This window comes from Eulemur rufifrons, chromosome 2 (genome assembly GCF_041146395.1).
Source record: "Eulemur rufifrons isolate Redbay chromosome 2, OSU_ERuf_1, whole genome shotgun sequence".
Classification (NCBI taxonomy): domain Eukaryota; kingdom Metazoa; phylum Chordata; class Mammalia; order Primates; family Lemuridae; genus Eulemur; species Eulemur rufifrons.
In genome coordinates this window covers 24,462,171-24,487,883 of record NC_090984.1, presented here as the reverse complement: position 1 = coordinate 24,487,883, position 25,713 = coordinate 24,462,171, and the positions used below count along the sequence as shown (strand labels likewise).

Here is a 25,713-nt window from a genome sequence, read left to right as displayed (position 1 = left end):
ATGCTGATGCCTGGGGTTAGGGACATTAAAGTAGGCACTGTCAGTAAGGTGAGGTAGAGTAAGCCCATAGCGCTTCTCTGACAACTGCCAATCCTTCACCTTGCTGATGAATATTACGTTCTCAATTGTCCCAAGACTGGATTGAAGGCCAGAAGTATGGCTTCAAATTCAAGTGAGATTGTTCTATTGCAACTGCCTTCCTCCCCAACACCCGCCCCAGCATCTGATTCTTCCTGCTTTCCAGGGCTCCTGACATTTCCAGAAGTGAGACTGTTATGTTCCCCAAAACCCCAAATTTCTCCTCACTCCTCTAATTTCCTCCCTGTCAAATCTCAGAGAAGAGCCACTGTGGAGAGAAGGTAGGAGCACCAGAAACAAAAAGGAGGAGGAAGAGCCATAATACCTTTTATGTCTTAAATCTTGAAGGCCACACACTGTTACTTCTGCCACATTCCATTTGTTAGAAGCGAGTCACTAAGTATAGCACACGCCTTTTGAAGGGAGGAGTATCAAAGAATTTGTGGACACATTTTAAACCACTAAAATAATGTCATATTTTTTTACTTTAAACCATTATATCTTTTAAAAGAAATTAAGGAAAGAAAATGTATTGTCTAATTGGTCTTATTGATTTAAAAAATATATATATGTGTAGTCATTTATATTTTTATACATATTATTTCTGGCTAAAGTTCTTCATTCCTTCTAATAATTCATGAATTAACAAACTAGAGTCCATGGCCTAAATCAAATCCACTGCCTGTTTTTGTATGACCTGTGAACTAAGAATGGTTTATACATATTTTAATAATTGGGAGGGAAAAGAACATTTTTTGAAACATGTAAAATTGTATGAAATTTAAGTATCAGTGTCCATAACAAAGTATTATTGAAACACAGCCACATTCATTTATTTATGTATCATCTATGGCTCCATTCACAGAAGAGTTGAATAGTTTCAACAAAAACCATATGGCCCACAAAGCCTAAAATATTTACTACCTGCCCTTTGCAGAAAAAAATTGCCAACCTCTACTATAGATCCAAGTTACTATTATGGAATAATTTCCCTTTAGGCTGAAGAAATTCCATTATCATTTTTCAAAGAGTACATATTATAATGACAAATTCTCTCAGATACTGTTTATCTAAAAATGTCTTTATTTTACCTTCATTTTTGAAGGATACTTTTGCTAAATGATAATTGGGATATTGTGGATAATATATTACAGCCACAATGGATGCTGTTAAGTTCTTCTGAAGATTGTTAATTTTTCTTCTGGCAGTTAACTTGTCTGGACCAAAAATTACAAATATAGAAATTCTGGCTAAAATTTATTTTTGCTTTTTGAGATTTTTTGGCATTTTAAATATGATTTTCTTGGATACCTTTTTGCTTCTACTAATTTCTCTGAGAAGTCAGGTGTTAATCATATCACTATTCCCCTGTATTTAATGTGCCATATCCCCCCCCCCCCACTTCTTTCAAGATTTACTCTTTATCTTTGACATTTAACAGTTTGCCTATAATTCGCTTAGGTGTGGTTTTCTTTTGTATTTATTCTGCTTAGAGGTCACAGATCTTGCATCTGTAAGTTAGTGTCTTTGTAACCAAATAAGGGAAGTTTTCTGCCATTATTTCTTCCAGTAATTTTCTGCCCCTTTATCTTGTATCGCCTATGGGACTCCAATTAAGGCAGAAAGATTTCAGCTTTTTCCCACATAAGCCATACACAGGCAGAAAACTCTTTCAGTCAAAACAGCAGCAAACTTGCAAATTACACCTATGCGGCTGTCTTTCAAGGATTATCACCTATTTGGTTTCCACTGCTTTTCTGACACCTATTGTTCCTAAGGTTCCCCCTGCATACTCACAGCAGTCAGCCAGGGATATGGGCAGAGTGCATACTCTAAATTTGGGTTTTAGCCCCTTAGCAGGTCTCTCAGTTCCAGGGTTTTCATCCTAAATTCCCAGCTGCTCTAACAGTTTTCAATTTTGTCCTCTAACACCTTGAGCCAATATGGCTGTGGCTTATTGTCTCTGGACCTATGGGAGCTGGGGAACCCCTCATACAAAGAGCTACAAACTCGTAATTTTTACACATTGCTTTACTTACTCTTCTCTAAACTCTATAAATTCTATAAACTTCTATGAACTCTTCTCTACTTTCTGCCTACTTTTGTCTTTTTTTCAGTACTTTCAAATAATTGGTTATTCTAAATTTTTTTCCAGATTTTATTATTGTTACTTATAGGAGGGTTCATTCACCTCATCAATTCACCATTACCTAAACCTGGTAGTCCCCTCGTTTTTTAAAAAAATCCCCAAACTTGAATTTATAATTTTATATGTTAGAAAATTTTAATTATTGCTGATACTATAGTGGAAAATGGAATAAGTTATATAAAATAATGGAAAAGCTCCAACATCTACAAATGTAGAAATCTGCATGTGAACACAGATAAATGCATAATTTCTTCACACAACCTATGCTGAAATTGGTGCCTTCCTATTCTGGACCCATATACAGTAAGCTGGAATATAATCAGGTCTGGAGTTGTCAGGCTAAGAGTCTCAAAAAAACAAAGCAAATAAACCACTTGCAACTATTTAAGAGTTAATAAAAATTAAACTCCCAAAAAAGATTTGTAGACTGTCTTAAATAATGTCTCATGGATTAAAAGATTTAGAATAGGAAGATGGATAATCAGAACAAAGACTTGTATATCTTTTAGAAGCTACAGCAATAATTAAGAATAACTTTTAAGAATGTCTTTTTAAAATGAAATACTTACCTTTGTTCTTTCTAAAATGACAAAATACAAAATATTTTTAATTTTTTTCAAAATGCACTACACATTTTCTTATAACAAGACAGTAAAAGTAAGAGGAACTGAAAAAAATCAACATTTGCTTTTAGGAATTCTATTTACACCCTTTTCATTGACAACTGGATACTAAAATTTCATGGAATGTCAATCAGAAAACTGTTACATTAGCAAACTAAGTCTGTGGTAATCTATTAAGAGCTCCAAATAGATTATGTAAGTAATTTAGGTCCATTATATGCGAATTGTTGAGTTAGGATATGAGCATTCTAAGGATCCATTTATTCTCACAAAGTAGTAGCCCAGTAACTGTAATCTCATTAACAAGCAAAAGAACCAATTTTCATGCAGAGTATAACACATAAAGAGCAAGGGAGGAAATGGAGACCAAAGGCATCTTTTTACACCAATTTTATTTTAAAAAAATTAAAAAAAGCAAACAATAAAGAACATGCACCATGATTCTGTTATTCTTCCTTAAGCCAAAACATTAACGTGGTGGCTTTGCTCTAAACCAGACATAAGAAAGGCTGGTTGGAGGACTGCAATCAAACTATGTGAATTCACCAATGATACACAAAAGCAACAATGCTAATGTTGAAATTCAAGCATAAGCAAAAATCAGACAGATTTAGAAAGGGGTATTAGGAAACTTTTGGAAATGCTGAATATGTTCATTATCTTGATTGTGGAGCTAACTTCATAGGTGCCTACATATATCAAAACTTACTTAATTGTTCTCTTTTGCATGTAGTTTATTTTAAACCTAATAAAGCCTTTTATTAAAAATGAACAGGAAAAAAAGCATTGTTCATTTCTGTCCAATCACTTGGCTACTTGAAAGACAAATGGAAACTAATACACTGACTGTAACCAAGTATAATTAACAAATCAATGATCATAAGAAAATAGGATAGCCACCAAAGTTAAACGAACAAACATAACAGCATTTTCAAGAGAAAGAACGAAAGACTCAAAACAAACATCCTGAGACTGCTCAGAGGATTATGGTGGTCATGTTGCCTATGCAATCTGTGTTCCACCCTGGTGTAAAATGCTCATGGTTTCCATTTCCAAATGGATATGTAATGACACAGAGTTTATCAGGATTTGTAGCCTTACTGTACTTCTCTTCCTTGCATCTCTGCAGAATCTCTAAGCTCCTCTGGTGGACTGGGTGTTGGAGAAAGCTAAAACTATCCATACTTTTCAAAATTGCACATGGCGCTGTGTCATCATGTCCTTAGGAAGCAAAAAAAGAAAACAAAAAAATGGAGAAAAGAAAAAGACATTATATAAGCCCAAACCATTAGAGAATAAAGGACAATGCTGCCAACTATCTTAAGAGTGTATAAAAAGTATCAAATAATAGAGGTTAAATGTGAATGATTTTCCCAATTAATTTGAGGAAACTACATAAAAATAATAGGAAAAAATAAACATCGTTTTCAGACATTCAACATGTCCTTTTCAGTATTCAAAGTATTATGAGTTAACACCACATGAAAAATTTCTAATTAAAATATTAGGGAAATTTCAAAAACAATTTGGATTATTTAGTTATTTTTTAAAAATAGAATCATTTTTATCAGGTCTTAGCAGACAGCTGGCAACACTGCAAGGAACACTGATGGAACCTCAGAGAGAAATATACCCAAAACGATTTCCCGAAAGTTAAACAATCCTTTCACAAATCCTGTAATTAATCACACTTGTAGGAATTCCAAGTGTGTCAATGACGAAAGTGTGAAGAAAAGCACCATAGAGAGCAGGAAAACCCAGCAGCACTTCTGTATTTATAAATTTGAAAACAAAGCTGGAGAATCTGTACCTCATCACCATTTCTTAGGCAAGTGAGACAGAAATCAGCTACCAGTGAAAAAGGGAAGCGAGCATATGCAAGTAAAAATCAAAGCCCCAGATTAGTACTATTTAAACAGTAAGTCACTCAAGCAATAAAGGAAGTAGAGTGGTGAATACCACAAATATTAGCAATAAATAGATTTAAAAGAGAATATAGGATTTTCAGGTTTTAGGGGGGAGTTGTACACCATTTATTCAGAGATCACCCCTAGAGTTAGAGCATAATGTTCAAATTTAAGTAGGTTTGCCTTTAAAAAACAAAAGTGCATAGTTTAACAACAGAGGCGAATTAAGCAACACATTCACAATGAACTAAAGTTCCAGTAGTGCATTTTACTGTATAAATAGGAATGAGATACAAGGGAACAATCTATGAATAATTCTCAAGGCAGAATCATTTTAAAAGTTAAACAAAACACTATAATTCAAAGAAGTTTGTGGAACATGTCTTAGTCTCACACTAATTCCCTAAACTGGATTTCTATGTCTAGAGAATAGGCATCTATATACACCAAAGGAGAGGGATTATTATAATGCCATGAATCATTTAATACTATACATAGAAATAGCAGACTTTTACAATATAAAATGAATTTGAAATATTTTTTCATATCTAATAATAAAAAGTATCTAAGCTAATAAAATACTATATTATTTATCCAATACAGAGAATCCGTAGCTGCACATGTTCAGTGTTTCAAAAAGAGAAGTATATACAAGTTGACCATCATTTCTTACTCAAAAGATACCTTAGTAAAAATACTCTATTTTCATTACTATCAGCAATCCCCCCTTTTTGGGCTGCATGGAGAAAGAATTCTTAAGCATCAGACTACCCTACACTTGGTTTGGCAGTCAGTTGAGGTGACCAGTTGGAAATAGAAAATCTGGTGAGTGCTACTCAGACTCTATCCAAATTGTAAATTTAAGAAGTTATCACGGCCGGGCGCGGTGGCTCACGCCTGTAATCCTAGCACTCTGGGAGGCCGAGGTGGGCGGATCGTTTGAGCTCAGGAGTTCGAGACCAGCCTGAGCAAGAGCGAGACCCCACCTCTACTAAAAATAGAAAGAAATTATATGGACAGCTAAAAATATATATAGAAAAAAAATTAGCCGGGCATGGTGGCGCATGCCTGTAGTCCCAGCTACTCGGGAGGCTGAGACAGGAGGATCGCTTGAGCTCAGGAGTTTGAGGTTGCTGTGAGCTAGGCTGACGCCACGGCACTCACTCTAGCCCGGGCAACAGAGTGAGACTCTGTCTCAAAAAAAAAAAAAAAAAAAAAAAAAAAGAAGTTATCACGGCCAGGCACGGTGGCTCATGCCTGTAATCCTAGCTCTCTGGGAGGCTGAGGCAAGTGGATTGCTTGAGCCCAGGAGTTGGATGTTGCAGTGAGCTATGATGATGCCACTGCACTCTAGCTGGGAAGACAGACTAAGACTCTGTTTCAAAAAAAAAAAAAAAAAAGAAGTTATCACCAAAATATCAGATCCTTCAATAGCTAGTTGATAATCTGCTAGTCAAAAATAATTCAAGAATATTATATATTAAAGTGTTCTATGTAACAGCTCAGGATATAAAAATATACTAAATTATGTAGGATTTTAAAAAATCATTCCACATTACTACAGCCACCGTACTCTATTTCCTATTTGATCTAATAAATTGTGGCAGAGCAACCTGGATATGGGTACTTTTGTATCTGTGACTGCTTTCTGTCTCATCATCATGTCTAGCTTAGCATTTAAAACCTCTGACTTGTTCTTTCACGCTTCTGTGCCTTCTTTCTACTCTTTTAACTATCTTGAATATCATATTCCAGACTGTAATACTATTTCTAAATCTTAGAGTGATATATATTCCTTTTGTTTGTTATATTACCAACACTCGGTCAAGATGGTTTGGTTTCCTAGGATGGTTTATATTTCTGTGGGGGTTATTTTCTAAGGAGTCACATCAACTCTTATAAAAAGATGCTTATTTAGCATTTGCTTATGCTAGTACCTGGTCTAATTTGGGTGATAATTTCTTAGTTTGAAATTATGCACCAAACACATAGAATAAATTCAGATGTCATATTAATGCATGGTGCAGATATGGGGCATTGATTTTTTTTAAAGGTAACTTTTTTCTTAAACCTTACCTAAGGCCTAACACATTGCTACTATTACCCTTATTTCTCTATGCAAGCCCAGAAGACAGAATTTTTCAATTATCCTTTCAGTGACAGAAAAGTTCAAGCTCTTTGAAGCTCCTGGACCATGTAACAGAGGCTCAGTCCCATCTCCAATGTATCATTCAGACCTGAAGCCATGTCTCTGTCCCTATAACAGTTTCTGTAACACCAGCCCCCAGGCCTTAGGGCCATTTTTTAAAGCTATATTTCACAAATGGTAGTGAGTTTAAACAAATGTTTATATCCACTTAATCCTGAATCAAGATACATCCCAGCAAGTTATTTTATCCATCTTTCTCATCAATACTACCCTTGTCCTGACCAGAAGCAATCAAGTTCTGATTTGTCACTATATGTTACCTATTCTTAAACTAAATGAAATAATACATAATGTATTCTTTCATGTCTAGCTCTTGTGCTCAGTACCTTTTGTGACTCATTCATTAAGAGTATCAGTGGTTCCTTTTTATTGCTGAGTAACGTTATATGGTAGGAATATATCACAATCTGGTTATCCATTCTTCCACTGATGGACATTTGGAGCTATTATGAACTATAAACATTCTTTTGTTATGTGACAGTTTTACTGAAATACAATTATTTCAATAACTAATTTATTGAAATACAATTCACATACCATACAATTCACTGATTGAAAGTGTACAATTCAATGGTTTTTTTGTATAATTCACAAAGCTATGTAACTATCACCAAAATCAATTTTAGAACATTTTGATCAGACCAAAAAGATACCCCATACTCTCTATTACTCCCCCCCATCTCTTAGCCACACTTCCACCATCTAGCTCTGCAAAAACTAAACTAAGTTCTGTCTCTACAAATTTGCATATTTTGGAAAATTCACATCAATGGAATCACACAATATTCCATTTTGTAATAGTCCATATTCTGTGAAATATTGTATGTGATTTGATATTACAAATATGGAAGTAATACTTCTTTCACATAGCACAATATTTTCAAGGTTCATTCATGTTGCAGCATGTACCAAGATATTGTTCCTTTATATGGACAAATAACATTCCATTTTGTAAGGATATACCATGTTTTGTTTATCCATTCATCAGCTGATGAACATTTGGGTTGTTTCCACCTGTTGGCCACTATGAGTAATGTTGCTAAGAACATCCAAATACAAGTTTTTGTTTGGACATCTGTTTTCAAATCTTTTTGGTATATACCCAGCAGAATTGCTGGGTCAAATGTTACAGTGTGTTTAACTTTTTGAGGAACTGCCAGGTTGTTTTACAAAGTGGCTTACACCATTTTACATAACCATCAGTGGCATATGAGGCTCACCAAAATGTGTTATTACCTGTTTTTTATATTATAGCCATCCTAGTAGACATAAAGCCATATCTCATTATTATCTCCATTTGCATTTACCTTATGATAAATGATGCTGAGCATCTTTTAGCATGTTTACTGGCCATTTGCATATCTCTTTGGAGAAATGTCTTTTCAGATACATTGTTCATTTTTAATTGGTTTATTAGTTTTTTGTGATTGAGTAAAAAGAGTTCTGTATATATTTTAGATACCAGCTATTTATCAGATGCATGATTTACAAATATTTTCTAATATACTGTGGATTATAATTTTACTTTTTTGATAATGTCCTTTAAGGCACAAAATTTTTTAATTTGATGAAGTCCAATTTACCCAATTTTTTCCTTTGGTTGCTTGCTCTTTTGGTGTCACATGGAAGAATCCATTGCCTAATCCAAATTGAGAAGTTTGAGCTCTCCACATTTGTTTTTACATTTCTAGATTCTTCTCCATATCAATTTTAGGATCAGGTTGTTGATTTCTGCACAAAGGCAGCTAAAGTTTTGACAAGGACTGTGTTGAATTTGTAGATCAAGTCGGGGTATACTGCCATCTTAACTATATTAAATCTTCTAATGCATGAACACAGGATGTCTTTCCATTTATTCAGGTATTCTTTAAGTTTTGTCAATGGTGTTTTGTGGTTATCAGTATATGAAGCCTTGCAACGCATTTGTTAAGTTTATTCACAAAGTATTTTATTCTTGTTGGTGTTCTTGTAAATGGAGCACCAACTTAATTTCATTTTCAAGTTGTTCACTGCTGCAGTATAGAAATAAAACTGATTTTTGCATATTAATCTTGTGCCCTGCAACCTTGCTAACCTCATTTATTAGCCTTACGGATTTTTGTGGATTCCTTAGGATATTCTATATACAATAGCACGTCAGCTTGTCAGCTGTGGCCAATACTGTTTCTTTCTTTCAAATTTGGATGTCTTTATTTCTTTTTCTTGCTTAATTGCCCTGGTCAGAACCTCCAAGACAATGCTGAATAGAAGTGGTGAAAGCAGACATCCTTGCCTTATTCCTGATATTATAAAAAAATGGAAAGCATTCAGTCTTTCACAATTAAGTATGATGTAAGCTTTGGGTTTTTCACAGTTTCCCTCATCAGGCTGAGAAAGTTCTCTTCCATCTAGTGTTTTCAGTGTTTTTATGAGTAAGTGTCAGCTTCTATCAAACATTTTTTTCCATGTCTATGAGGGTGATCATGTGGTTTTTGTCTTTTGTTCTATTAATGCGGTTTATTATACTCACTGATTTTCCTAAGTTGAACCAACCGGCCTTCTGGGTAAATTCCACTAGGTCATGGTGTAGTGACACTTTTAATCTGTTGCTAGATTCAGTTTGCTAGTATTTTATTGAAGATTTTTATATCCGTATTCAATGGGATATTTGTGATATTCTTGTGATGTCTTGTCTGGTATCCAGTTAACACTGGCCTACTAGGATGAGATGGAAAGTATTCCCTCATATTCTGTTTTTTTGGAAAAGTCTATGAAGGATTGGTGTTAATCCTTCTTTAAGTATTTGGCGGAATTTATCAGTGAATTCCCTGGTCCTTTGCTTTTCTTTGTAGGAAGTTTTTTTTTATGACTAATTCAATTTCTTTCTTTGTTATAGGCCTATTCAGATTTTCTATTTCTTCTGGAGTTGGTATTGGTTGTTTGTGTCTTTCTTGAAATTTTTCTATTTAAACTAGGTTCTAATTTTGTTGACATATTAACTATTCATAGTATTATAATCCTTTTTTATTTTCATACATTCATTACAAACATTCCATTCCATTACTGAAATCAGTGATTTGAGTTTATTTCCTGGTAAAGAGAACCAATTTTTAGTTTTATTATTTTCTACTTTTCACTTCATTTGTTTCCAATGTAGTCTTCATTACATCCTTACTTCTGCTTCCTTGGGGTTTAGTTTACTCTTTTTGTCTAGATTCTTTAAGATATTTCTTCTTTTTTAATATAGGTATTTAAAGCTCAAATTTCCCCCTAAACATTGCTTTACCTGTATCTCATAAGTTTTGGTGCAGTGTTTGTTTTTGCCTTCATTCATCTCAAAGTATTTTCTAATTTCCCTTGTGATTTCTTGACTATTGGTTACTTGGAAGTATGTTGCTTCATTTCCACATATTATGACATTTTTATTCCTCTATTCTTTTATTACTACCTTCCATTATATTGAACAGATACTTTCTAATCTACTGTTTTGATTTTTCCTGTCATTTCTTTCACAATTTTATGGTTTAGATATTTTCTTAGTTGTTAACAAGGGAATTATAATTAACAATTTACAGCAATGTAGACTGGACTAAAAAACAACAATTTCAATAGTACATAAAAACATTCTTATATAGCTCCATTCCCTCTCTACTCCTTTATGCTGCTATTGTCATATAAACTACATCTTTAAAATGGTATGTCCATCAACAAAGAATTAAAATTATTGCTTTATGCAAAAATTATTGTCTTTCAAATCAGATTGGAGGAAAAAAAGAGTTACAAAGTATAAAAAATACATTTGTACTGCCTTTTTGTAGTTGCCAGTTTTGGTGCTCTTTCTTTCTTCACATATTAATACATTCAAATTACTGTCTAGTGTCCTTTCATTTCAACCACAAGAATTCTCTTTGGTATTTCTTGTGGGGAAGGTCTGCTAGTAATAAATCATTCAGGATTTATTTAACTTGGAATGTCTTAATTTCACCATCATTTTGAAGGATAGTTTTGTTGGATACAGAATTCTTAATTGGCAATCTTTTTTTCTTTCAGCACTTCAAATGTCATCCCAATACTTTCCAGTCCCAATGGTTTCTGATCATAAATCAGCTATTAATCTTACTGAGCATCCTTTGTACATGATGAATTGCATTTCTCTTGCTGCTTTCAATATTCTCTGTGTTTGGATAGTTTAATTATGATGTATCTAAGTTTGGATTTGTTTAAATCAACCCTCCTTGAGCCTCCAGGAAGCTCAAGTCTGTTGAGCTTCTTGGATGTGTAGATTAATTTTCTTTCATTAAATTTGAGGAGTTTATGGCCATTATCTCTTTAAATACTGTTTCTGTCCCTTGGTATGCTTGATGGTGTCCAACAGATCTTTGAGGCTTTGTTCACTTTTCTCCATTCTTTTTTCTTTCTGTTCTTCAAGCTAGATAGTATCAGTTGATCTGTCTTCAAGTTCACTGATTCTTTCTCTTCTGCCTCTTCAAATCTGCTGTTAAACTCCTCTACTGAATTTTTCACTTCAGTAATTGTACTTATTTCCAAATCATATTGGAGGTAAACAAAGAGTTATAAAATGTAAAAAACACATTTATACTGTCTTTTGTATTTAAGTATGCATTAACATAAATATTTAAATACTTATATAATTTTTATCTCTTTATTGATATTCCATATGTTTCTTTAGTTCCTCTGACATGGTTGTATTTAGGACTTTAAGCATATTTAAAATAGCTTAAAGTCTTCAGTAAGTTCAACATCTGGATTTCCCCAGGGACAGTTTTTAATGTTTGGATTTTTTTTTCTCCTGTGTATAGGTCATACTTTTTTATTTCTTTCTATGTCTCATAATTCTGTGTTAAACAAAATTTAATTGTGTTAAAGAATATAACATGGTAACTCTGGAAATCAGATCCTCCCTCATCTCCAGGGTTTGCTGCTCTTACTGTCTCTTGTAGTTGTTTTTTTTAAAAAACCTTCCTGAACTAATTCTGTAAAGATTATATTGTTTGTCACATGTGACCCTCAAAGTCTCTGCTTAGATATTGTAGTGGTCAGCTAATGATTGGACAGAGATATCCTTAAGTGTCTAAAACTGATTAAGTCTCCCAGGCTTGGTCAAGGGTCAACATATGTGAGTTGAGGCACACCAACACTCAGCTAAGGCAGTTTATAGCTCTAGCCTGGGTGACAGAACAAGACCTTGTCTCAAAAAAAAAAAAAAACCAAAAAAAAAAAAAAAACTTTCCTTAAAGCTTTTAATAAAGATAACCCCTTAAAAATCACTTTTAAAAGGCAAAGCAAGGCTGGGTGCGATGGCTCACGCCTGTAATCCTAGCACTCTGGGAGGCTGAGGCGGGCGGATTGTTTGAGCTCAGGAGTTCGAGACCAGCCTGAGCAAGAGTGAAACCTGGTCTCTACTAAAAAAAAAAAAAAAAAAATAGAAAGAAATTAGCTGGACAACTAAAAATATATATAGAAAAAAAAAATTAGCCGGGCATGGTGGCGCATGCCTGTAGTCCCAGCTACACGGGAGGCTGAGGCAGAAGGATTGCTTGAGCCCAGGAGTTTGAGGTTACTGTGAGCTAAGCTAATGCCACGCACGGCACTCTAGCCAGGGTGACAGGGTGTGACTCTGCCTCAAAAAACTAAATAAATAAATAAAAGGCAAAGCAGCTTTGAGATAGTCCTTTTATTTCTCCAATAAACTATAATTCTCCCTCCTACAAAGACCAATTTATATACATTACAATCTAAAAAACAGAAACTAAGTTCAATTATTTTGTCTTTCATTTTAGAAATATAATCTCCCAAATATATTTATTCATTTCAAATATTTAAAAGTTGGATTTAAAGTTTTACTGCTAGTATACATCCCAAAAAGCCACATAAGTCAGTCTGGGAGTCCTGAAAGCACAGGTGAGCCCTACCACACTTCTACTGGAGGGCATAAATCTCAACTGCATATTTATATCAGAAAATCCTCACTATCCAGCAATGGCCTATCCGGGACTAGAGCTACAGCAAACAACACTGTGGTTTCTAGTAGGCTAAAAGTGCTCATGAGGTTGCCTTCCCACAGAATGTGAGATGAGAGATTTTATAATTTAAGGGGGTGCCACACAGAAAAAGTATCCTGCTTTTACCCATTTCTAAATTTCAAAGTAAAATCCAATGAATTGAGTTAAGGGTAAGAGGAAAAGAAATGAACATTTTAAAAACAGATGTTTTACATATATTATCTGACTTTATCCTCATAATGTTAAAGGCAGTATTAGCTCTCTTTTACAGGGAAAAAAAACTGCTCATAGTCACAAAATTAGTCAAAAGAAGAGATGACACTGGATTAATTACAGGAGTAGGAATCTTTCCACTATATTATACTGCCTCCATCCCAATTTTTCTTTCTCCTAATTTATACTTTCACATTAAACTATGTTTCACTTATAGTAAAAAGTATGACATAGGAAGAAAATAGAGAAAAGTATCAAGATTAAATTCTAAATCATTAAATGATCATATGACTTCAATTTTGTTCAAAAATATACCAATGACTTACTAACTGCCTACTAAATACCTAGTGCTTTACACTCATTATTGCTATCAGTATTTATTAATAAAAAATGTACCAACACATACTTACACATATATAACATATGCACATTTAATCACTCATCAGATCTGAAACATGATGTTAGGGTATGGTAAGAAAAAGAACAAAATAAAAATTATCATTATAACTCTACTTCTCGTGAGGTAGTAGAGAAGTATAAAGTAAAAGAAGAAGATAAAATAACTACAGCTTACCAGTTTTTCTGTGAATGTGTCTTTTCCCAGCCTCCCTGAAAGCAACCATGGCTCTGAAAAAAGCTCGGAGAACTGCCCATCGGAAAACAGCTACAGGATCGATCCCAATCATCCCAGAGATAAATGCATTCTTGCTACTTCTCAGAAGAGCTACAATGTCTGGGCGCATATGATCTGTATTTTTTTCCCGGAAATCCTACATCAAAAAAGTACTGTGTTATTTTTGAAACAAAAATTATTAAAATCAAGATGATGGGTGACATATTTGAACAGTGGTTGAAGAAAGACAATAGAAGTGATTTTTGTTCTGGGTAGCTAATTGGACCAGATGTCTTCTATAAAGTCTCACCCAATTCTAAAACTATTAAATTCTATAATACATGTTAATTACAATAAACATTCTACAATTTTACTGTAGCATGTTAAGCACTGGTCAGCGACAGTCTCTCCAAAGGGGTATCACATAAAATGATAAGAGAGCTGAATAATAAAAAGGAGCCAGACATGAGAAAACTGGGAAGAACATTCTAAGCAAAGGGAACACCTACTACCTATAGGTGGTGATGAGTTGGACGAGTTAGGAGAAGAGCAATAAAACCAGGGGCAAGGGTGACAGTGGTGGAAGATTAGGTAAATAAATAGGCTATTTAGGCTCTGTAAGCCTGAGTTAAGAGTTTGGATTTTATTCAAATGTAAAGGAAAGCCCTGGAAGAGTAATGTCATGAGCCAACGGGTGTTTTATATAAACACTGGTTGCGGCATAGGAAATGAATTACACAAAGAAAGAATGAAAACAAGGAGACTAAATATTATAATAAACCAGATAAGAGTGACAGTGACTTGGACTAGGTTGGTGGTAATGGCAGAAACAGAAAATAGTTATCATATATGGGCCATGTTTTGGAGGTAAAGGCAAAAAACTTGCTGATGGATTAGGGTGTGGTGAGAGAATTATGAAATTAGGTTAACATATTTTGAGGCTGAGTAACTAGGTGAATGGCAATGTCATATACTGATATGTAGAAGACTAGAGAAAAGGTTTGGGGATAGAAAATGAGGATCAAGAGATCTGTTTTGTCCAAGTGAAGTTTGAAACAATGAGGATAATAACAACATTAGGTAACATTTATTAAAAGGTTACTATGTACTTGGGGCTCTTCTAAGCATTTTATATGTATGGTCTCATTTAATCCCCTAACAATCCTTTGAGATAGATCATATTATTCCCATTTTATAGATTTATAGATGAGGAAACTGATGAGGAGAAGAATCTTGGCCCCTTATCCACACAGTAAGTGGAAGAGCAGGGGTCCAAACACAGCCACTGATAACCACTACACTATGTCTGCATACAGACATCATGCAGGCAGATGGATATATAAGTCTGGAGTCCTAGGGAGATTTCATAAAATACATTTGGATATAGATTTTTAAAGCTGAATAAGAATAAAAAGTACTGTAAATAGGCAGGAATAACCATCCGCCAAAGAATAGGGGTTGGAGGGGACAAAACAAAAGAAAATGGCTTAGAATGCACCACAGAAAAACGGGGATGATAAGAACCTTACATCCTAGGTACAAAGGCCCAAAATGATTTGTATAGGCTAGGCACCGACTATAATCTTACAACTATACTCACACCAAATGTAAGGATTAAAAATTTGGTGAGTAAATCACCCCAAGTTGGTGCAGTTTCATAGAGAACCTCTAACTCAGAATTCTGTGGGGAACATAACTAGTATGTCATCTATCCTCATGTACAGAAGCCAGCTTGGATCCATCCTATTATCTTTAGGGTTTTCTTTTCCTAATTCTTCTTTGTTCTCCTGAGAACAGGATTTAAGGAGGAAACAAGGCAGCAATCTTCATGGGGGTCAGGGCTGGGGGGGGTGGGGGGGGACCATTGCCGCCTCGGCTCCACCTCAGATAATCTGGCACCGGATTCTCATGGGAAGCACACAACCTGGATCCCTTACAGGTGCTGTTTGTAGTGGGGTCCCTGCTCCTGCGAGGGTCTGATACCACTGCCAGGGGAGGGGGGCGCCTCAGGCGGTGATGCGAGCAATGAGGAGTAGCTGTGGGTGCAGGTCAGGCTTCACTGGCCCACTGCTCACCTCCTGCTGTGCGGCCTGGCTACGGGCGGTTCTGCAGCCCAGGCATTGGGGACTGCAGCCTTAGAGCAAAAGTATGTATTATTTTAAAAAGTTAGTAAAATTAAATCCAATTTTAAGTTTATATTTTTCCAAAATTTTCAAATCCAAATCATCACCACCACCATAACCATCAGCTAATACCTACTGATGGCAGACAAGCTGTCAGACACTAAACTATGGACTTTACATAATTTATTTTATTCAACTGTAACAATTACTCAATAAAGCAGATTCTATCATAAACCATACTTTATGGATAAGTAAACAGAGGTAAAGTAGCCTGCCAAAGGTCAGATAATAAGTACCAGTGTAGGAACTAAAACACTAGTCTGCCCTACTCCAAAGACCGTCCCATCCTATTAATAATTACAATGTAAAACCTAAAATTCTAGAATTCCTTTCAATGTTGATTGTCAAGTGTTGAAAGTGACCAATGACCTTCATTTTCCAAATGAAATGGTCTATCTTCTCATTTTCCAAATGAAATGTTCTATCTTCGTATTTCTAGATTTCTAAGTATTAATACATTATAAACTGACCACATCATTCTTATTGAAACTCTCTTTTCTAGCTTCCACAACATACTACTTTGTGGTTTATTACTTACTTCTTGTGCTACCCTTCTCAGCCCCCATTGCTAATGTGTATTGGAAATTCCAATTGGGTTTGATAGTGTATGCTCATTTTTTCAATCAATCCTCTTACATCAGGTGATCACAATCTTAATTATAGCCTTAAATTAACATACTCTCTATGATGAGTCCCAAATGTACACTTCCAGCTCAGATTTTTCTTGTTATTTCTGAGATCCATTAACACATCTCAAAGGTATGTCCAATTTGAAAGAGAAATGTGTAAGTAAATGTGTAGTAAACCTAAATGTTTGGAAGCATTTACCAGTGAAACCACATGGACCTGGAATTTCCTTTGTGGAAAAGTTTTAAACTACTGATGTAAATTATTTAACAGACACATTTTCAGGTTTCCTATTTCTTTAGGTCTTAATTTTTGGAAAAGTGTGTTTTAATGGAATTTATCCATTTTATTTATGTTTTCAAATTTATTGACAAATTATATTCATATCTTTTTAATATCTGTAAGGTATACAGTTAAGTTCCCTTTTTCATCCCTGATATCTATAATTATGACATTTTTCTATTATGAGTTATTTCCTATTACCTTTAATTTACATTATTTTGTGTTATTTTTTCAAGGAACTAACTTTTGGCTTTGCTAATCTCTTTATTCCACATCTGCCCCATTGTGTTGATTTCTGGTCTCATCTTTAGTATGGCCTTCCTCTAATTCCTTTCAGCGTGATTTGCTGTTCTTTTCCTAGTTTCTTGAGATAGAAGCTTAGGTAACCACTTTTCAACTTTTCTTCCTTTATAATATATGCATCTAAAGTTATGAATTTCCCTGTAATCATTACTTTAACTGCACCCTAAAATTTTGATATGCTGTATTTTCATTAATGTTCAGTATAAAATGTAATTTTAATGAAGTATAATTATAATAAGTAATTTATATTATGACTTCTTTTTTGACTCATGGGTTATTCAGAAGAGTTTTCCTTAATTTCTAAATACTCAATGATTATCTAGTTATCCTTATGATATGCCGATTAAGTCAGTTGTATAATAGTGCTGTTTGTGTCTGCTTGTTACTGAAGAGGTGTGTTAAAATCTACAACTATGATGGTGGACTTGTCTAGGTCTTCTTTTGCTTTCCTTTTGCGTTATATTATTTTGAATCAAAGTCATTAGGTACATAGAAGTTTTGGTATTTATGTCTTCCTGTTGACCTGGCCCTTTTATCATTATGAAATTCCCTTTTTATCTCTAATAAATATTTCTGGCCTTAAAATCTACTTTGTCCGACAATAATATAATTACGCCAGCTTTTATCCTTTCCCCATGCTTTTACTTTCAATCTGATAATGAGGATAAATACCACAGACAAAAGTGTATATACTACATGACTCGATTTACATAAAATTGAATAAGTAAAACTGAAGATGACAAAAGTTAGGATATTGGTTACCTCTGAGGGGAGACAGTGCTGGGGAGGGACATGAAAAGCCTCAGATTTGTGCACTTTATATACCTCACAATATGCTCAAGTTTTTTATAACTCAATTTTTTATTTTGTTTTACTTTTTAAACTGTATTCTTAATTTTTGTTCTAAAATCCATTCTTTCCTGTCTTTTCCATCTCAAGAACTGACACCTCTAATTTACCCATCAGCTCTAGCTAGAAGTCACTTATTCATTATCAATAAACTCTGAGGATATCTCATAATCACCTGGATCTCCCCAATATCTATTAATTTTCAATTAGAAAAAAAAGGCTACTCAGTTGATGTCTCAGATTCTACTCTCACCCTCTGCCATCCCTTTTCCTCAAAATAATCAAGGCAATCTTTTAAAAAACACAAGTCACATCATCTGCTTAAAATCTTTTCATAGTGCCCCATAATAATTTCAATAAAAACAGAACTCCTTTGACTTGGCCTAGAAGCCCTGAAAAATTAACCTGCTGTCCACTCTAAATTCCTTTTGCATCACTATCTCCTTTGCTCATTATAACCTAGTAGCACTAACCTGTTTTCAATTATTTCAACATGTCAAACTCTTTTCTATCTCATGGTCTATAATATTCATCAGCCCAACTCCTCACCAACATAACATTCATTTCAGGTCATCTCTCAACATTTAAGTTTCTTAGGTATTCGAGGATCCACATATTCAAAATCTATTATTTCACTACTTTCCCTCATAGAACTCATTCATTTATTTATAGCACATAGCCCATTTATCAATATATTATATAGAGATACACACACATGTATATGTACATCTATACGTGTGTGTGTGTGTGTGTGTGTGTGTGTATAGAGAGAGACGGTCAGGAACATATCTTTCTAGTTTGTCATCAGTCTGAACAGCAAGCACAAAGTCTCACATATGATCTGTGTACAATAAATACTTCTTGAATAAATAAATCAGCAAATGGATGAATAAATGATCTTAAGACACTCACCTCAAGACCCAGGAGAAAACATTCCTCCACTATTCTCCATATTGTCATTGCCTTGCCTGGGAAATTAAGTGCCTCAAATGGCAGGCTTAAACATCAAATGGTTAAAGAGTAATAGACTCACCAATAACAATCAAGAAATGGACAAAATTATGAATATTCCCCTCCACAAGATTTAGGAGTTTCAATACATTCATTAAAAGTGCAAGCTCACAAATACCTAATGGTACATAAAGACATGAAGGCTCTGTTAGGACTTACAGGTATAGAGAAGGGAAAAATTCAATAAATAAGTGGACGAACAAGTGAGTTTCAGACACACATATGCTGTCTGTTCTTTCAGATCTAAAAAGGTTACTAAAATGAAATGACAATATCAGGTTTATCTGCAGGCAGAAACCAACAAAAATATTACCTTATGTAAGACACTAACGTATTGAAAAGCAGAATCTGAATTTTAGAAGTATCTTTATAAAATGTCTCCATTACTGACGAAGAGCCTCCACAAATTACAAAGAGCGTAGTGCACCAGAGATAGTGACACAATCAAGAATACACTTGTGCCCTGAAAGCATAGACAGTGAGAAATTTACTGACCTTTACCCCATATTTTACTTTTCCAGCATAATGTTTTATGATGAAAGCAGGTTCCATCACAGCTGGAAATTCGATGTAAGAATTCTCTTCATGTTGATGCTTAAATTTGTCTAGCAATGTTTGATTTGTAGCCTGTGGAAAGCTGAATTTAAAAAAGAAAAAAATACTAAATAAAGATGTCGTAGTTAGTACAGTTCTTTTTAAGTACATTGTAATTACACTGGCATCTAACACATTTATTTAGCAGTTTATAAACAGTTTTCACCTATATTACCTAATCTGATTCTTATAACAAGCTAAAAATGAGTATAATATATATTGGTATTCCTATTTTATAGATAAGGGATCAAAACCTGCAATGTGCCCAGATTCATACTTTGTAAGTATGAACCAAGAAATTAAGTCGTTACATATTTAGCTTAATTTGCATTGTTCTGCCCTACTGTAAAACCCAAAGGAAAATAAAACCCAAATCATATGTTCTTTGGGGCCAAGAACTTCCAAAAAAGGAACAATCTCTCAATTTCCATAAGTCCTTAAAATCTATAGACATTATCTGGTTTCCTATTTCTTCATGCATAAATAAGTAGCAGTTTTCTTACCTGTACCAATTACCACATATTTCTATATCTATTATTTCAAATATACATCAATGAGTTTGTACCCACTGATTGTACTGACTGTGCATTTCATATCTAGAAATCATACAGGTAGTATTAAGTATTAATTGCATAACAGGAAATATAGAATTTCAGAAGAGAAAAAAATCACTACTGGTTGAGAATGAAAAGGTTCACAGAGGACATAGGAAGAAATAATGGGCTAGATGTTAAAGGTTGGACAGGACTTTCATATAGAGGAAATATCACTGACAGAAAAAGGAGATCTTCCAGAAAATAGCTTCACTTAACAGTAACTGAAATAATGAGAAACAATGTGACATGAGGTTGTAAAGATGACTAATACAAATGTGAGGTTTAACAATGAATCCAAATTACAACCAAAATGGTTAATCACATAGTATGCATTGGAATAAGGAAAGAGAACGGTCTTTGACACCAAATAGTCATATTATAGTTTGGATTATCAGTTCTTTGCGAACTGGTCTTCTAATCTATAAAATGAGTACAATACTAGGTATCATAGTGCTAGTAGAACTAAAAAACACTAGTGAAAACATCTAATACTAGGCTGGCATCCTATAGGGATTACATAAATGTTATCAACTTATGTTGCCAATACTGCCATTTTCCTAGTCACATTGGCCTGCTTTATCTTTCAAATATTATCACGTCCTCAAAACACTTCCGCTACCTAGCTCACTCCAAAACCCAAAAGCCATTCTAGAACAGATTACAACTCTTATAATTTCAAACACAGACTTCAGTAGCAGTCTCTGTAACAGTCTCACCAGTTCTAATCTTACTTTCTTTCAAGTTACCAAAGCATAGAATCAATATTAATTTTCCTACAATAGTGCTTTAATCACGTGCCTTGCCTACTCAGAAACCATATGGAACATGCAAACAGACTAACTCAAGCTTCTAAGCCTAGGCCAACCCAACCTCTATAAACTTGTATCTCAGTACTGCACAACAGAATGCTTCTCTTCAGACAGGATGCTCACCTCATTGTCTCTACGTAGTAGTTTATTTACCTTCTAATCCTCTGAGTAATTGAAAACCTTATGACATATTTTTCTTTTACTTTTAAATGGAGAACAGAAATTTTCAAAGGAAGGAGGATAGATGTGAGAACAGTCTTTACTCAGAACTGGGAAATACGGAAAAGAAAGCTCTCTACAGATCCTACATTTGACAGATATTTATGGACACCTATTATATTATCAGGCAAAAGAACATGGAACAGAGGCAAATCAGACATTATCGCTCATTATGAAGTTCTTAATCTAGTGTTGCCCACCTCTGAAACTTTCAAAACTACCAATGCCTGGACCCTACCTTGCAATTCTGATTTAATTTATCAAGGTCATGACTTAGCAGCAGTGCTATTTACAAATTCCCAAGGTAATTCTTATGCGCAGGCAAGATTCACATAATGCTGCCCTAAATAAATGCTCTAATCTTCAGTCTTTGTTAAAATGAAAATTCTGATTCAACAGATCTAGGGTGGAAGTCTGAGACTCTACATTTCTAATAAGCTTCAAGGTGGCCCACTGCTTCTATCAGCAGATCACACTTTGAGTACTAAGGGAAAGACTGATTATCCTTGTAACATCCTATTCATACATAACTTTGAGACTTTGCTTACACTATTCCTCCTTCCTGAATACCACACTGCATCCTACAGAATCTAGCTTAAGTAACTTGCCCAACATCATACAGTCAGTGTGTCTGTATTAGCAAGGGTAAGATTAACAAAGACTTCTGACTCCAAACGCATGCACCTGCAGTACTATGAACACCATGCATAAAGTAGGAACACCACTAAGCATATATTTCATGTTATATATTCCCTACAGAACAAAATTTTTTTTAGAGAAAAAATATTCATGTTAATTTGGGTCCTCAAATAGCCTTTCCTAAATGTGACTAATTTATTTTCAAGCCCTCTTTACAGATAAATGGCAGACGAAAAATAGTTCATGCCTTTGCATCTTCTGGGATGTTAAAGCATGAGACTGAAGGAGTTCAGGACATGACACCCTAAAATATGCATCTTTGACGTATTATTTTGAGCTAAAGGTACATGAGAAACAGTAGATGCACGAAGGGCTTCTGTCCTCCTCTTTTCTACCTAAAAACAGGCCATAAAATTCCCTATGAGAAAGATGCCTTCCCTGTACTGGGAAGAAAAAAACATTTTTATCACCATAGACTGGAAATCAACGTTGATATGGATCTATACAAACTAACTTACTAAAATAACCCTTATCTTCCACTAGTTTTCCTCAAAATTATCATAGTTACTTATATTTCACCAGTTTTTCTCAAAATTGTCATCTTATCTTCCACTAGTTTTTCTCAACATTATCATAGTTACTTCCCCGCAATTTACTTCCCATATCCCAAACCCTTTGTCTTGTCATTTCTCCATAAATTTATCATTTGTCTAAAAGGAATGTAAGTTTTTCACTCTGGTCACTTCATCAGGTCTTCATTTTGAAGTGAAGCACATTCTCATGTACATGTAAAATTTTAATAAAACTTAATATGCTTTTCGCCTGTTAATGTGTCGTATGTCAGTTTAATTCTTAACCCCAGCTGGAGACCCTAAAAGGGTGGACGAGAAATTTTTTTCCCCTATATGATAATGATGGCCCATTTTCAAAGAAAGGTAGTAACTATAGTACTGACTTATAAAGTGAGGAATATTACAGCTTATTAAAAACTTTTATAGGGAACTGAATATAGAAACATAACTGACGGGATGGATGATTAAAAAGTTACTCAGTCCAGTCTCCTACCCACAACAATGCCCTGACAAATGATGCAAATATTATAATGGAGAATTGTATTAATTTTTGAAGCAGTTGCTAATCAGCTCTAATGATTAGAAAGTTCTTCCTTTTATTGAGCCAAAATATGTCTCTCTGAAATTTCTGATCACATGGCTTAACCCCATAAGCTTTTGCATTAACAGCAAAGAGGTAATGTTCTCTTCACAAGGCTATATCCATATAAGGCAGTAGTAACTGGCCAGCAAAATGTAGTCTTTGTATAATTGGATGTGCATTCAATGAAATTTGCCTAAGAATGACAGGATAGATATGAACCCCTTCCACTACTCATGTTTTAGTTATATATCCACTAACTCAATTGCTATTTACAAACACCTTAAGATATATTGCAAATAACATCATCATTTATCATCATCATTTCCTTTTTATATACAAAACTGAGGACCAAGGATATTAAGAGATTGGCCAAGGATAGTTAATTGAGACAGGATAAAAACCCTGGACTTATGACTCTAACACCTAAGTATTATAGGGAAGCAAATAATATAATTCTTCAAAGCACAAGCTTATTCGTCAGAAATACTTGGAGGGTTTAAATCTCAAGCCCACAATTTACTACCTATATGATCTTTTCCTTGAATTTGCTTAGACTTTTGTTAGCATAAAATACTTCAAACAAAGAGAACTGCATATCATTTCATAATCAACCATGATGGTTCTCAACACTGAATATCAAAATCACCTGTGAAGCTTTTCCAAATAAAGGCAAACTAGAAGTAAGGTATACAGAGTTAAGAACCACTAACCTTAAAATTTTATAGGAGATAATGTATGTTTCAGGACATATAGCATAATATGACAAACTCTGACAAAACTCCAGACAGAAAAAGTATTTTTTACTTGTGTTAGCTGTATCTTAATTCATTTAATGGGAATAGACTAGTGATAAAGTGAGTTACATGATACTAGACTTAATTGTTAGCAGTCTTTCTGCTATATTTTTCATTCCACCATCTTACTTTGTGTATGTAGCATATGCAGCAATTCTGTGTTTATGGCATATTAATAGAGTGACGTACAAATTATCACATAAAACAGGTTATTTCTGAGAGTAAAAGATTCACTTTTAATAACTAAACTAGACAGCAGGCATAAACTTTAAATTGTCCCACACAAATCTGATATACAGTCATCTACCTGTGATAGTAAATCCCCAATATTTTCTATCCTAATTTAATGGGTATAATATTAAACTACGAATCAGTTGAACTAATTCAATTTCTAAATTTTTTTACCAAAGAGTCATAAAAAAAGTATCCTCACAATCTCCTCATTTCAGTTTCTCCAATTCTAGATTTTTCAACTCTTAGGATAATTTAACCCTAAATAATATTTTATAGAGTGTGTGACTATTCTGGAGGATGTTAAATGAAGCGTTGTTTCTGAAGTTTATATTTAATTTTGGTATACGTTGCCACTTGTACAGTCAAGGCAGACATCACTAATCTATCATGATATTCTTTTCTGCTAAACATGAAAACTGCAATCACATCTCATATAAACTCAATTCAAGAAGAAAAGAACATGTAACCAAATAATAAATATATGTCAACAAATTAAACATCAAAGTTTAAGTAAAAAAATGAGTTCAAATAGTGAAGTCCATCCTATTTACCTAGAAACCCATTTTAAAAATTAAACACAAGGAACCCTATGGCTCTTTATTTGACAATGTAATAACAAAGTTTAAACTTAAAAAGAGATGAGGAGCCCAAATGGCCAATAATAAATTGAAAACAATCATACTCACTTGCTTTCTTCATCCAACAGGTGAAGCAGTCCTGTTGGTTTTTTGCTAATAAGATTTATGCAACAGGTATTATCAATGTAATCTATGTTGTGCCAGCTGATACCTTCAGTTCTATATTCCTCCTAGGAAAGCCAAATATAAAAATAATAATTTATTCATCTTGCAGCAAATAATAGGTATATGACAATACAGATTGAAAAGCTTCTGCCATGCTTAAACGAAAAGTCTTTTTTTTTTTTACCACCAATCTATATAATAAAAGGGTGTATAACTTCAGTTGTACAAATCTTGATACAATGTATATAAATGTATAAATTGACTTCTTTAAAAAGTACATGCAATTAAATTTTTTGGTTAGAATCCTATATCTGAGACCACCCTAATCAAAATTGGGGCTGGATTTGTTTTAACCACACTGTCTGATAACTCTGCTAAGGAAAAATATACTATGAAGAAACCTAACCTCTCCCACATGACTCTAAGCCATGAAAAAGGCCTATATTTGTTGGATCATCAACAATGAATTTAATGAAACAATTTCTGGGACAAGTGGGCAGTAATCAATGATATAATTCATATGGAATTCATACACACTTAACTTTGGCAAAATAAAATCCTTAGAACATTTTTTTTAAAAAAGAAAAGCTTTCAAATTCCAAGATTAAAAAACTCAAAGCTCAGGTCTTGAGCAACTACGTAAAACACTCTTATGATGCACCCACTTTTTTCTTATTCCTTCTCTGTACTTGGAAACAGTCTTTTATTCATTCCTTTGATGCTTTTACTTTTTAGATTTTTTTAGAAAGATGCACCTGAGAATGTAAAAGAGATACATTTCCACACTGCAATGATATTTAGGTGCCAGGTAAGATAATGCTTACCTATCATTTTAGCATTCACTGATAATACTTGCACAAATAAATTAATTCTCTGCAAAT

General features: G+C 34.1%; 1 protein-coding gene across 1 annotated transcript in view; it reads right to left on the bottom strand.

Annotated features, from left to right (window-relative positions):
* The window catches only part of MYO9A (myosin IXA), a 193,691-nt gene that overhangs the window by 110,498 nt on the left and 57,480 nt on the right, over window positions 1-25,713 (bottom strand). Inside the window, exons 11-14 of the mRNA XM_069458108.1 lie at window positions 24,776-24,897; window positions 19,545-19,686; window positions 13,756-13,951; window positions 3,952-4,071 (exon numbers count right to left, since the gene is read on the bottom strand). Of these exons, the coding sequence (XP_069314209.1) occupies window positions 3,952-4,071; window positions 13,756-13,951; window positions 19,545-19,686; window positions 24,776-24,897 (580 nt within the window). The remainder of the gene's footprint in view (window positions 1-3,951; window positions 4,072-13,755; window positions 13,952-19,544; window positions 19,687-24,775; window positions 24,898-25,713) is intronic.